The sequence below is a fragment of the Marmota flaviventris genome, chromosome 2 (genome assembly GCF_047511675.1).
Source record: "Marmota flaviventris isolate mMarFla1 chromosome 2, mMarFla1.hap1, whole genome shotgun sequence".
In the NCBI taxonomy this organism is placed as follows: Eukaryota; Metazoa; Chordata; class Mammalia; order Rodentia; family Sciuridae; genus Marmota; species Marmota flaviventris.
Window position 1 is genome coordinate 134,164,970 of NC_092499.1, and position 14,705 is coordinate 134,179,674.

Here is a 14,705-nt window from a genome sequence, read left to right on the forward strand (position 1 = left end):
GTTGAGGATGCCCCCACAGTGGTCTGCACACCACGTTCCCACCAACAAACAGTCACTCTGACCTTGGTATACAAACCTCACTGCTGGGGGCAGAGGTGGTCACACGCTATTAATAACTTACCATTGCAAAATTTATGATAGCATCTTTCTTGCCTTGAATCAGAAGCAATTTAAAAAAACACTTTGAAATTATGTTCTCCAACATTCTCTTTAAAACATTTATATGGATCAACTTTATTGAAAGTGAATGCACAGAGATAATGCAGAAAGAAGAAATGTTCCCAAGACTAAACCCTTGATGATATTTTTTAATTCATTATAAAGAAAAGATTTCACCAACAGTAGCAGCTACTTATTTTTGCTAAGTGTTCTCTGCTTTTCTGCATGTTCCACGATCTTTTCTTCTACATAAAGACCCTTCCGCTTCCGTACTGCATTCATGTACTTCCGGGCCTGGTTCTCAGAATCAGCCTTCTCCCCAAAGTGCAAGTACTCTTCCTCAGTAGTTGGCACCCAGAAAGGGTCGCTGGGAATGACCTTGTAGGAGAAGATGACAGCATGTGCCAGGTTAGGCAGATATATTTCATTTACTAAGCTTAATTCACATAGTCTTAGCTAATGGAAAAATGTTAGGTAATTAAAAAACAGTTAAGTTTGCTAGGAATGAAAATAAATAAATGTGCAGAATCATGGGAACTGTGAATAAATGTAAGCAGATCAACAGAACTTGAAATATATAAAAGAGCCCTCTCATAACTCTAAGCAAGAAAGAACACCATTAGTTTTTAGTAAAATAATAAAAAGTTCTCCTTTTGATGAGGATATGTCTTATTATCTAAGTGTTTTAACTTTGTCTATGTCCCCAATAAAGATCAATAAATGTAAGCACATTTTTTATCATTTGAGCTTTTGGTCTAAAATTCAATGGAGTGCCCTGGTGAGCTGGCCCAGGTGGACTATATACTCTTGCTGAGCCCCAGGCAGACAGTAGCAGCCTTCCTTCCTCTTTCCTCTGGATCCACTTATTTATTGTTGGTGAGGGAAACATGCTGAGGGCAGTTTGTAGCTACTTCTTGAGGGGAAGGGAGAAAGGCAAAACTTGAAGAAGGGAAAGAAGGTGAGAAAATGTTAGTCTGAAAGCCAGAGGCTGAGCCCCGGGGATGGCCAGAAGCCAAGTCACAATGTTCAAGGAGGTGGTGAGCTTGAACATGCACCTCCCTGAGGTCCTTGAGCAAGGGGCTGACTTCTAGGACAGACGACTATGTGTGTGCTAGTGCTCCCCCTTTTGGTTATGGGAGGAACACCATTCCCAACCCTCCTGCAGGTGAGAAAGCTCTGTGAACTGATTGATACTCTTGGCCTCTGCCTCCTCACTCAGGGCTCCCCATGGTCACCTATTTGATTGCAAAGTATAAAGTTTGAGACATGGGTGGCATGGCCTCCTCTTTTTCCTTGTCACTGTAAGCAAGGTGTTCACAGAAAACACACAATCTACCTGGTGCCTCCACACTGTTTACAGAAATAGACTTTGCCCCACTCTCTCTACCTGTCTAGATCTTGACTGTAGTATAGGAAGTCTGCAGACCTTGAGACAAAGATTACATTCTCCAAGATCAGGTTTATTAAGAAAATATATGCCTTAATTTAAAAAATTTTTTTTCTTATTTCTCAATTGGAGGGAAGGTTATCTACTTGATGGCCACAAATTCCAACTTTTCAAGTCAAAATACAGAAATGAAAGAAAATGTTATTTTTAAATAGTCACTATTCAATATGGAAAGGGAAATTTTTTGAGGGCCAGGAAGGGAGAAGTTTCTGGAGGGAGAAAGGGGAGACCATAGTAGTAAGTGGAGGCAAAACCCATCTAAAGCCCCACAGGGAGACAGGATAGATGACAGCCACGAGGGCCTGGCTCTTAATGCTCCCTGAGGATGGGCCTGAAGTCACACATCTTAGGCATGTGGAGCCAGAACCACTGTTCTTCTTTGGAGCTGCATGTCTGATGTTGCATGTCTGCCCAGGATGTGACTAGTCGTGATCTGTGACCATGAGGTGGAAGCAGTCCCTTCTGGAGATTGGACTCAACCTGTACCATCAATGTGGGTGAAGGCATGAACTGAGCCCTCTGTGAAGGACATAGCTGGTACTCAGAGGGCTGAAGAAGCAGCAGCTCTGAAATGGTAGCAGAGTCTACCCCATGATAGGGGTACAAGGAGAAAGGAACTTCCACTGCAGATGACCCTGGGAATAAGAAATAATTACAGAGTGGAAATACAAAAGGAAATCCAGCACTATGAAAGACAAAAACCAGATTCAACCAAAGGAGGAATTCATAATCAAATTAGGAGAGGTAAGAGCCATCTGGTGAAAGCTAGTAGAAAGTCCATTTACAAATTCTCAAAGAAATAAAGGTAGTAGATAGCAACCCCAAAACACTAGGTGACTGTAAAAAAAAAAAAAAAAAAAAAAAAGGAACTAGAAATCCTAGAAATGCAAAAATAAAGAAACTCAGTAGATATATTAAATAGAAACTGCTAAAAGAAATGAATTCATAGATATTTGAAATTTGGAATCTATAAGGAACAATTAAAATTTAAAAAAAAAGACAAAAAACTAAACAAAGCAAAACAAAAAACCTCTCAACAACCCAATAAACAAGTGACTTGAACAGACATTTCTCCAGAGAAGAATACAAATGACCAACAAGCAAATGAAAAGATGTTCAACATCATTAGTCATTTTTGGAATGCAAATCAAAACCATAGTGAGGTACCTCTTCATACCCACTAGCATACTATAATCAAAGTAATTTTTTAAAAGGAAAATAAATGTTGGTAGAATGTGGAGAAATTGGGAGCCTCACACATTGCTGGTTGAATTTTAAAATGATATAGTCACTGTCAAAAAACTTTGGAGATTTCCCCAAAAGTTAAACTTTAAATTATCAAATGACACCACAATTCTACTCCTATGTATATACTCAAAGGGAAGTGAAAACAGGGACTCAATCAAATTCATGTATCTACAAATTCATAATAGCTAAAAGGTGGGAAGACCTAAGTGATAAACAAAACATGGCTTATCACACAAAGCAGGATCACTCATCCTTAGAGAGGAATGAAATACTGACATACACAACCTCTGCGCTGAGCGAAGACAAAAAAATGCCACATATGGTAGGATTCCATGTGTTTGTGATATCAGAACAGGTAAATACACATGTATAGAATGTAGATTGGGGGTTTGCAGAGACTAGTGGGAGGAATGGCAAGAAACTGCATAATGGGTGAGGCACTTTACTTTGGAGTGATGAAACTGTCTTGGAGATGGTGACTGCAGAACACTGTGAATGTACTAAATGCAACAGGATTGTTTACTTCATCATGGTTATTTTATAATATGTGAATTTCATCTCAATAAGTTATTTTTAAAAAGACTTACAGAAATTTCCCAGGATATTGGTGGGCGGGGGGAGAGGGAGAGAGAAGGGGGCGGTGAGAGGGGAGGGGGTGTGAGAGAGAGATTTTTAAAATACTAAAGAATTAAAAGTCATAAAACAGATATGTAGGGTTTATAAAAGTCCTAATATTGGAGAACAGGACATGAATCCTCAGATGGAAAAATCTACCAAGTCCTGAGCAAGATAATAAAATAGCTGCCCTCGTGGGGCAGGGACTAGTGCTGCAGGTATATGAGCCCTGTACCTCTTGATGTTCAGTTCTGCCACCAGATGCCACAGAACAAGATCTGAGCCATGACCAGGCTCCCTGCACATGAACAGAGGCGGCTGTGTCCTGGTACTGAGGTAGATGTGGAGAAAATCAGAGAACCAAAGAACTAAGAAATGGCTTCTAAGCAAAAACAAAATAAATCCCAGAAGGAACCAGCAGGCTGAAAGAAGCAAAAGGGACCAGGAAAGCACAATGAGTCAGAGCTCTGGGGGGTGATAGTAAGTCTACAGAATGAATGTCTGTTTGGAAGTAAGGCTCCAGTTGGTGAATAAGGAGAGGGGGCACAAATGGGGACATGGCCCAGCCCTCACCAGAATGAGGAGTAGGAAGTCCAGTTCACTGGTAGAGAAGGTCATCATGATTATTAGCCATACTGAGTCTGTGTGGTAGGCTCAGGGTCTGGACTGGCAGGAGGAAGGAAGAATAGCCTGAGTAGCCAAAAGCCATCCATTCCAGGGTGCGAGGTAGGAGTATCTCTGAAGTGGTAGCACAAGAAAACCTTGTGGTGATGGAACAATGCTGTATCTTGACTGTGGTAGTGGCAGTGACACTAAGTTACAAATCTGACAAAACTGTATAGAATCACACATACACACATAACAGGAGAAATGGAGTTTAGATCCAACGGTGTCGCCAAGTCACTGCACCAGCCCTTAAATGCTTAAGCAACTATATCACTACAGCATTATGGCCCTTGTAGTTGAAAACATTCATAACTGATATATGAGGCTGGTGTGAAAATTAAAGGAGGTATTACTAGTCACAAGGTGGGTACCAGGCATGTTCTAGTTTTATCTGGTTCCAGAGCCTGCCCTTTTTACATTAACAGTAGACTGCCACGAAGACGAATTTATCCCAACATAATTTGCCCAATGTTATTAGCTAAGTCAAGTGCATATGTTACCACTGGTGAAATATGAATAAGCTCTGTGGCTGCATCAGCACCCACATCTTTTTTAGTATCATACTACAGTTAGGGATGGCAACACGGTGGGCGAGGGAGAGAGTGAAGAAGACTACATAGGGCCTCTCTATACATTTTTTGGTATATTTTTGTGAATAAAATTATTACAATTTTAAAAAAGCCACCCATCCTTAAGTTACAATTCCCTTTTATCAGGGTCAACTGCTGGGAAGGTCAAATTATTCAACACTTGTAAGAAACCAAGTACCTGAACTGCTTAGGAATTGATTCCTCTGCTGTGAGACAGGAGGGTGGTGGTGGTATATGTTCCTCAAGCAACAAAACAAGCAAAGAGAATAAATGGAGTGGGAAGAGCTTGAGGGGAGTAGCACTTCACTGAACTCAGGAGCAGGGACTGAGGTCAGAGCAAATGCAATACGGGGGTTAACAGGGATGGCTCTAGTTCAATGGCATTCTCTACCCAGTTAGCTGTGTGATCTTGGGTAAGTTATTTCAAACTATCTTGTGCCTGGTTCTCCCACTTGTAAGAATGGAATATGAAAACCCCAATCTCATTTAACTGTATTGAGTACTGAAAGAGACCATCAGTTGACATATGCCTGGGGTGCAGTAACACAGATTACCACCTTCTCCATCAGACTGCTGGGCCAGGAATCCAGGGCCAAGGTCACAAGAGCCAGCCAAGGTCAGTGGAAGGGAAAGAGAGAAACTTAGAAAGTAGATGGATCCTCTATGGGTTTTTTTTTTTTTTAATAAGTTATACTCTATGTATATATACCTTTACTTTATTTATTTTTATGTGGTGTTAAAGATTGAATCTAGTCCCTCACATGTGCTAGACGAGCACTCTACCACTGAGCTACAACCCCAGCCTCCTCTATATGCTTTTATGAGACCTTGAGGATAGGGTGAATGGAAAAACGAGCCATCTGAAGAACTGCTGCTACACTCTGTGGGCTAGCAGGTGAAGCTCTCTGCTGCCACTGTCACCACAGGAACACTACCCTCCACCCAAAGCCACAGAGGGTAGAAGCACAAAACTAGTGCCCTTGGGTTGAAGGAAACTGACATGTTGCCTGTGAGGAACCAAAAGCCTTCAAGATATATACCTACAAGGGTTGGGGATGTGGCTCAAGCGGTAACGTGCTCGCCTGGCATGCGTGGGGCGCTGGGTTCAATCCTCAGCACCACATAAAAATAAAAAAAATAAAGATTTTGTGTCCACCGAAAACGGAAGGATAGATATTGAAAAATTCTCTCTCTCTTAAAAAAAAAGATATAAACCTACAAAATATTACCCAAATCTCGAGAAGTGCCATTAACGAAGTATTGGCAGATTGCTGGGACCCTGCCAAATCTAAATTGTATTGTGTATATCATATTGGGGGTTCCTCAGCAGTCTAATTTAGTGAGCTCCTCATTTCCAGGGAAGGAGAATACCAGAAATAGCCCCCCCCCGCCCCAAATGAGCCAGCAACAGAAAAAGAGAGTCTGGGGAAATCAGGAGGGAGTGGAATAAGGTATCAAAAAGACTATAACATAGGATTCTCATCTCAGGGATCTTTGAGGAGGAAGACATGCCTGGACCCACATGCTGTGTATACACATACTAGAGATTATTTGATTTTAAAGAGCTCAGTTGTCCTCATTATGCTAAATGTACAGCAGGCCCAGTCACTAGATAGTTATGTGACTGTTAGCAAGTTACACAAGCTTCCTGAGGCTCTATTCTCCATCATTCTTCTGGAGTGAGACTGACCAAGGGCCCCAGTAAATACAAGGATTGCCCCATGAATTTTCACATGTCACTGTGTTTATTCTTTGGCTAAGCCTGCAGCTCAGGGAGGTTAAGACTTGTCCAGTGTGGCTGAGCTGGACATCCTGCAGATTCTCCTGTAAGGCTCCCTGTGGACTTCATGAGGAGACTAGGCCCTCCTCTCCTCCAGCCTTGGTCTTTACTATGGTGCTGTCTCAGGAAGATAGAAATTACTACTTTTCTTTAAGGCTAGGCATCCTTAGTGTATGCCTGATAACAATGTAAGAAAGGTTCTCAGCAGGTCTGAGTTGTAGTGGTGAATAAATTTCAAATCCTGTTAAAAACAAAGTGACGAACAACAGAAAGCAATGAGTTGCTAAGTGAGACACACCCATTCAGGAGAATTTATGACCAGAGCCCTTGTTTTAAAAATAGAAGACTCAGCGTTACAGGTCAGTGGAAGGGATCTCTACCACAGTCTTCTCAGGTTGGCTCACTTTTTTCCTGCAGGCTTCCAGGATCACTCTTGGCACCCACTGATGTCTGTCCCGGGGGACTCCTTGGGTAACTTGCTTTGGCAACTCCACCCTGCCAGCACTGAGGCTAACCGGACAGGTACTCTACTTTTTCAGCTGCACCACTCTTGCATCTGTGTGGACATCCTGAGGCCACTTGCCTCAACATGCCAAGAAACTCTCAAGAACAGGGCAGAAGAAGTAGCACCTTTCTTAGTGGGACAAAGACCAGATGACCCACTGTGGCCATCTACCTTATGTTTTACAGAAAGACCCCTCTCAGCCACAGAGCAGGGTCTGCCATCAGATTGGAGGGACAGTGCTTCTTCCCAGTGGCTCACCCAGAACTAATCTGCCTAGAGGGAGAAGATATTTTTGCAACTTAACAGCCTGAAGCAGATGCCATCCTTTATCTCACAGGAAGGCACCCAAATTCAAGCTGTTGCCCCAGGCAATTTTTTTTTTTTTTTTTTAAACCTGGAAGGAAAATGCTTTGGGAGCACATTTCAATTTTATGCCCAAGTCTGACTATGATTATGGCCAGCAGGTGGGAAACACCATATCCAAAATAAACTCCTTCAGTGCTCTCCTCTTTCTCACCCAGTATGACCTGAGCCTACTCCTTAGGATAATCTCAATATTAAGTGGTAAATCTTGAGGTTATGCTGACATACATGTGCAGTAGCATTGGTTGGTAATATTTTTCTTTCTGTGCTGTTATTAGCGCCTTTTCTTCCTTTTTTCTCAGAAGGGTAAAACTTAGAAAGAGAAATTATGAGATTGCTGACTTCAAAGGTTTCCTCGTGGAAAATGCCTGTAATTTTATTTTCTCTATTTTTTGAAGCACTTTCTCTCAAAAGCTCTTGATTGTAAATTATATGGTGTGGTAGAATACAAATGAAAAAAAGTGCCTTGGAGTGAGAAGCCAGATCTCAACAACTGTGTTATTTCTAAACCTAACTATGGGGGGAAAACGGAGACAGCCAAGAAATATCAGATCAATGACATTTAATTATAATGTAGTTTTTAAGACTTTCAAAGATTTGAAGCTTTTGGAAATAGGACCATGACAGGTGGCAAGAAGATGACAGAAGGATTGTATAAACTGGAGCAAAACTTTTCTTGACAAGATTTTTTCTCTAAAATTGTTTATTAAGAGATTGATTTTTAATAATAAGTTGCACCTAAGCCAGAAATTAATACTTTTTTTTTTAAACTACTAAGTATGTAGGATCAATTTGCAGCCTTTTTTTTTTTTTTTTTTTTTTTTTTTTTACTTCTGAGAGAGAAAGGAAACTGAAAACCATCAAGGCTTTTATATTAACAAAAACTGCTTATGTGGTAAACCTTGCTACTTTTTATACAAGTTGTCTCTAAATATATATTCTCCTCTGTGTATTTACTAATAGATGGGCATATAACTACCTTAGATCAGGGAGTATAGGCATACTTTTTCTAAAAAGAGTTAAAGAGTAGAGAGCACAATGGTAATACAAACTAGTCAGGAGGAGAATCACAAGTTTGAGGCTAGCCTGGGCACTTGGTAAGACCCTATTCAAAAAAAAAAAAAAAAAAAAAAATTTTTTTTTTTTTTTAAAGTCAGATAGCAAATATTTTCTGTCCCAACTATTTAACTCTGCCTGAAAACAGCCACAGAAAATATGTATATGAACAGGTTATAGCTGTATTCCAATAAAATTTTATTTACCAAAAGAGGCAATGGGCCAGTTCTCTGACTCCTGACATTCCTCAGTCTCCTTGTTAGATGGGACCTTGTCAAAAGTGGTCATATGATTGGGCTGGGCATGGATGCAGGTGAAGTGATATGTGTAAGATTCAGTTTGTGTCCAAAGGGAGGGGTATTCTCTATTCTTCCCTATCCTTATTCTTATTGGCAGGAATGCAGATATGATAGTAGAAAGTGGAACAGCAACTTTGGACCATGAGTGGAAGCAAAGTGTTGCTAGCAAGTCAGAATGAGTCAGGCTGCTTCCTTAGACTCAAGAAAATTACCCTCTTCTCACTTAGGTTGCTGTTTCTGGGATGCCTTTCTTAGATCAGTCTTACTTCTTTCCTTACTAATATTTTGCCAATTAGGAGATGAGGGAAAGTATAGTTTTTTAAAATGTGCTTTGTAAAATCACTTTCAAGGATTAGACTAAAATGCTGAGATTTTTGAACAAAAGATAGAACATATGAATTTAAGTTTGCCACTCTTCAGTACTGATACGACGACAACGGTTTTGAATGCCTATTTACAGACAGTCCCAGGGATTACTTAACCTACATACTCTTCATTCCCATCAAACATACTGTAACCCAGGTTTCTGTGCCAGTGTTGATCAAGGCCATCTTCATGAAATAGATGACTTTTCATCTTTTGTCATCTGCCCTGTAATCACATGTGAGATCATGAAAACCTGGGACAGATGACCCTGAGATGTTGTTCAGCTGGAACATCGGCAATGTATTTACACTACAGACATAGTTCCTGTTCTTAAGGCATTGACTTTTAAAATCCATTTCTTCTATTTCTTCCTGGTTTGTGTTTTATATAGAAAGCTTAGTGCCAAAAATCAAAACCAAAACTGAAAAACTAAAGTTCTAGATAAAAGAGAAATGGCTACCTAAACCTTAAGTAGTAAAAATAAGTTAAATTTTCTGGGACTTCTGCTTTCTACATAATGAAATGCAGCAACGATACCTATTGAGTCAAGGTAATAAAAGCATTGAAACTGGCAGGGGGTGTGGCTCACTTGCCTGGCAGGCATGAGTCCCTGTGTTCCATCCCCAGCACCACAAAAGAGAAGAATAGCAAAACATCATTTACCTTTCAAAGATGTAAAATGTAAGAAACATTTCATAGAAAGTAATGTGACCTAAGTCACCAAATGTAACCTAAATCAGAATATTAACCTTGGTTCTATCAAGCATTAAGACTGTGACCTCCCCTCGACCCCTCAGAAGGAAACACAGGCACAAATGAGTGCTTTGGATTAGCATCTTAAAACTTGTCTCAATTTAGGTGATAGGAATTTGCTGAACTGACATCCAACATATTCTTTCCAAAGTCAGTTTTTCCAAAGTACCACCCTTCTTTGTTAATAAACTTGATTATAAACTTGATTTTTTAAAAAAAGTTCTTCCTCAATTATTTTCATTCTCCATTAATCATCTAAATCTAAACTCTTCTAAAAATGGTCTAGAAAAAGGAAACCTTATGGTTAAAGAAAGTGAGAGGAGTAAGAACAGCTCATTACTGAAACATGAATTTTACTGAACTAAAAGTTTATGGGGAAAACCCCTGGATTCTGTGTGGAGCCTGGTGCAATACTACACTGTGGAGAGAAAGTCAGAATGAACATGGTGTAGACTCAAGAGACCGAAAACCAAGAAAACAACTTTCCTGCCAGCCCTACCAGTGTTGGGCTCTAGGTAAGATATCTGACACCCTTCATTATAGCAGGGGTGAAAAAAAAATCAGGGAAGTCCCACAATTTAAGTTCAAATAAGTGGCAGAATACCGGAAATCAGGATTAGCTGACTCCAATGTCAGTTCTTCCACTAAGTTGCAACTTCCTTGGTAAAAGTAAATGTGCAGTTATTCAGATTCCCTATATACAGGGACAAAAACTATTTTCTTAAAATAACCCTTTAATTGAAGGTTTAAATAAACATCTCTTAGTTGAAAAATCTACTCCTGACTTTAGGAATTCTTCTTGAAATATAAATTTGCTTCCAACTCATGCCCTGCAGTTCTCTTCCACTGGCCTTTCTCGCATTGCATTCTGTTGGTTAATGTCTACTCCGCCTTTAAGATCTACTCAGGAAGGCTAATCAATTGTCATTATTTTCTCCCCTAACTTAAAGAACACTGGGTTCAAAATCCTTTCTGCAATGTGGATTTGTTTAGTATTGCTTTTGGATTATAGATAAGGTTTGCCTGCTCACCTACCTCTACCTATGTGACAAGAAAGTTTTAATGAGCCGTGTCATTCCACAGCACTTGAAAACCATAGAAATCCTGCTCTCCAGAATGAAGACTGACAAATATATAACCATAATAACTTAAAGCTACCCTTAAAAGTACGCACAACTGCTCCTTCTAAATGCTGGAAGTACTTTTCCCTCCTAGAAAGAGATTCTTGGAAGTTTTGCTTTCAAAAGGTCTGTGATTTTCTTGTAAAAATCTTAAATATAGCTTTGGCCAGGGTGGGGTTGGGAGAGGGGTGTTACATTTTCTGTGTCTTCAATTTTTACATAAAATAGAATGAATGTGCATATGCACCATAAAGCCACATTTTCTATCTGAATGAAAAAAGCTATCTGTTTACTTCTGTCTGTCTGAGTGGAGCCACAGGAAGGCCCAATAGTATAAATTTTGTTGGCCACTCCTGGCTTCTTCTGTAAGCAGGTCCACTGATGAGAAGGAAGGAAGGAGGGGTGGCGGTTGAGGCTTGTTTTTTTGTTTGTTTGTTTGTTTTTTGTGATACTGAGGACTACACCAGGGATGCTTTACCACTGAACTACATCTCCAGCCATTTTATTTTTTGAGACAGGGTCTTACTAAATTGCCCAGGCTGGTCTGAACTTGCACTACAGGGTCCAGCTGGGGATTTGAGTTCTTACCTCCCAGTGGCTGAACACCAGCTGCGGGCTGGCCAGGCCACTCGTCCTCTTCCTGATTTCATCAGCAAAACCAAAGCTTTCAGCCACAGGCAGGACAGCCTTGATGATGAACATGTCTGTCCCTTCTTTCATTTCTTCTTGAAGCACTCGACCTTCTCTCTTTGACAAGACAGCATAGACTCGACCTGCAAGGCCAAGAATCTTTTAAATACATTGACTGGTCATATAACTTGAGCCACACTAACATGATTACTTTTACACCCTGTTAACAATCCACTAGTGATTCAATCTGCTCTCAATACGTTAGCATGCAGAAGCCTGGAAACCTAAGTGTCTATTTAAAAAGTAAAGCACAATTACGGAAAAGTCAGAAGTAAAAGGTTACAAACCCCAGGCTGTATCACCCAGAGACAATCCTCTCAAACAGTGATCAGCAAGAGACTGTGTAAGGACGTTTCAATACAATTATATCCAGGAGGATTTTAATAATTATGATGAGAATCATAATTATGTCAGACTATTTGAACTATATTGGATTATAGTAATAAGTGAGCAATTGGTATAATGACATTTTTATACTAGAAATTAAAACCATACATGTATGTTTCTTAAACTGATGACATCTAAGTACAGGACTGTTAGTGTTTTATTCCTCTGGAAACTGATAATGATTGGAATCTTTAATGTCTAGTAACAATTTCTAGTGCCACAGCATAAGAATTCTAGCAAATGCTTTTGGTTGACACTTTTAATTTAATTTATATTTAGTCACAATTCTGCCTCACAGGAGGGAAATATCTTACACCTGGATTGGCATTCCGTGTGAGTGCTATGGGTACTCAAATTATCCCTTCATAAGAAACAGATAAATTAGAAGTTATGGACAATAAGGAAGAGCTTGCTATATCTAGCAGATAAACTTACTGAAACCTCCTCTTTCACCTACTGCTTAAAATACTTTTAAGCACAAATGATCTATACATATGTAAATGTACAACACTGAAGTTAAATAGACCTAAGTCTCCCTCTACTATGAGTCCTGGAGTCTTCTAAGTGACAAGGTGAGGAGTCTGATGCACAAGCCATCCACCTTTCTTTTTTAAACTAGGAACTGAGGATACTGACTCTCACACTTTTTTCTCTGATTCGGATTTCTCCCTGGTGGTGGTTATTAGGAAGGACAAACAAAACAATTAGCAGAAAACTTACTGTCTCACAAGGCCTGTTTTCTTTAAATAAGAATTTAAAAAACAGGAAACTTCTACTAGTGATAGACAGTATCTGGTCTTCCACCCCACCCCCGACCCCCAGCTACCACATTCTCTCCTTCTTTTCTTCCCCACATTTATCAAACAGGTAGCTTCTTTTTCATCACTAGATGTTCTTTGACACAGAAGCAATCCTTGTTTGATGGGTTCTACTAAAACTGTTTCCTTGGAATCTCACAAAATTTTTCTTATTCCTGACCTTTTCACAATCCTCAATCTGAATGATTTCTCAGACGTTTGAAATTCTCTCCAATTTTAGTATTACCCTCCTTCTACTCCCAGTCTCTGACCATCATTCTACTGTTTTAGTAATTCTTGAGGGTAAAACATCATTTCTGTAAGTATTCTGTGAAGCTTCATACTGTTCTTTGAACAAACTCTGCCCTCAGAAAGCCAACTCATTTCTCATTTGTGTGACTTTAATTTTATTCGTGAGCCTCCTAAAACTATCTCTAAGCCAGGCCTCTGACCTGACTTCAATCCCACACTAAACAGTGGCTGCAAGGGCATCTCTGCTGCAGAACCTGACTTCCTTTTAAATTCAACATGTCTAAGAACACAATGCCATTCACAATGCCAATTGCTGCCATCCTCTCTGTCATTTGTACTAGAAATGTTAACAGTTATAGTTACAGAAGCACAACAGTGGGCTGGATGGTAACCTAAGGGTCACCAAGTTCTACCCCGTTAGTTGTTCAAACTCTGCACACATATCCTAAAACTTGCTTCCCAGGGTGGCCCATTCCATCTTCAGATAGTCCTAAGAGCCAGACAACTTCTAAGCCGCTGCTACCCTGAAGATTCTAACCATCAGTCCTAGTTTTCACCACATGGGACAAGTTTAGCCCCTTCTCCCCCAAACACACACACATGCACACACATGCACACACATGCATACACACACACATATCAGCCTCTAAGCTCTATGTTGCCTTCTCTTTTCCACACCAATCTCTCTGACATGCTGTGTATTTCCTGTTTTATCCCAGCCACTTTCTTACTTGAATTACTGTGATTTATTTACCTCCTTTTTATTGTGTGTTGCCCAGAAATGAAAATAATATTCTAAGTACAGTGTGACAAGCTCTGAAAAAAGCAGAACAACAATTATCTTCATTAGTGATCCCTTCCAGGCCTACATATTATTTATGTAGAAAAATATCTCACCATAGTAGCTAACATGTGTGAACTAGTACTCTTTACTCTTCTATCTCATTCTAAGAAAAGTTTTAAGGTAGTCTACGGAAGTAAACATAAAACAGGGGTAAAAAAGAATGAGGGAATTGGGGTAATGGGAACATGATAGGGGGCTATTTGGGACAAGCTGACTACTGCTGAATTCATCAGCTCTTCCCCTTCATAGTTCATGCCATTAGGCTTGGATCAATAATTCTAACTGAAATAGACCATTAATCATGTACTTTTGAGCTATTCAATTTTGACTCCACTAACACTATATCCTCCCAGGACAGGTGTGTTCAGGCTTAGAAGCATTCAGAGACCCTCTAAGCCTGCCACTGTTATCACTAGCAAATTAATGTGGCCAGAATCAGCAAGGATCACATGGCCACTGACTGCAAATACTCTGATACCCCTTCCATTGGATACGGGTATCAGATCTTGGTCATTTGTTCACCCATGTAAAGAAAGACCACTAAGTGCCCTGCTGTATGAAAGACACCAGGGAAGAATTCTGAAGGAAAAAGAAGCAACAAAAAGGAGAATCAATTGCAACTTTTGACCAGGGCTTTACTCTTTAGGGACTACATTATAAATGTCTCAGCCTGTATACATGGCCCCTGACAAGTAGTAGCAGTAACCTACTACTTCTGCTCCTGTGACTGCCAGTCAGAGCACTGGGAGAAGAGGGTAAGCTGCTTG

At 40.1% G+C, this 14,705-nt stretch overlaps 1 protein-coding gene across 2 annotated transcripts in view; it reads right to left on the reverse strand.

The window, feature by feature from the left end:
* Positions 1-210: 210 nt before the first annotated feature.
* The window catches only part of Efl1 (elongation factor like GTPase 1), a 143,011-nt gene continuing 128,516 nt past the window's right edge, over positions 211-14,705 (reverse strand). For both annotated transcript variants that reach the window (XM_071608574.1, XM_027921012.3), the window contains 2 exons: positions 11,557-11,741; positions 211-537 (listed from right to left, as the gene is read on the reverse strand). In XM_071608574.1, the coding sequence (XP_071464675.1) occupies positions 349-537; positions 11,557-11,741 (374 nt within the window). In that variant the 3' untranslated portion in view covers positions 211-348. The remainder of the gene's footprint in view (positions 538-11,556; positions 11,742-14,705) is intronic.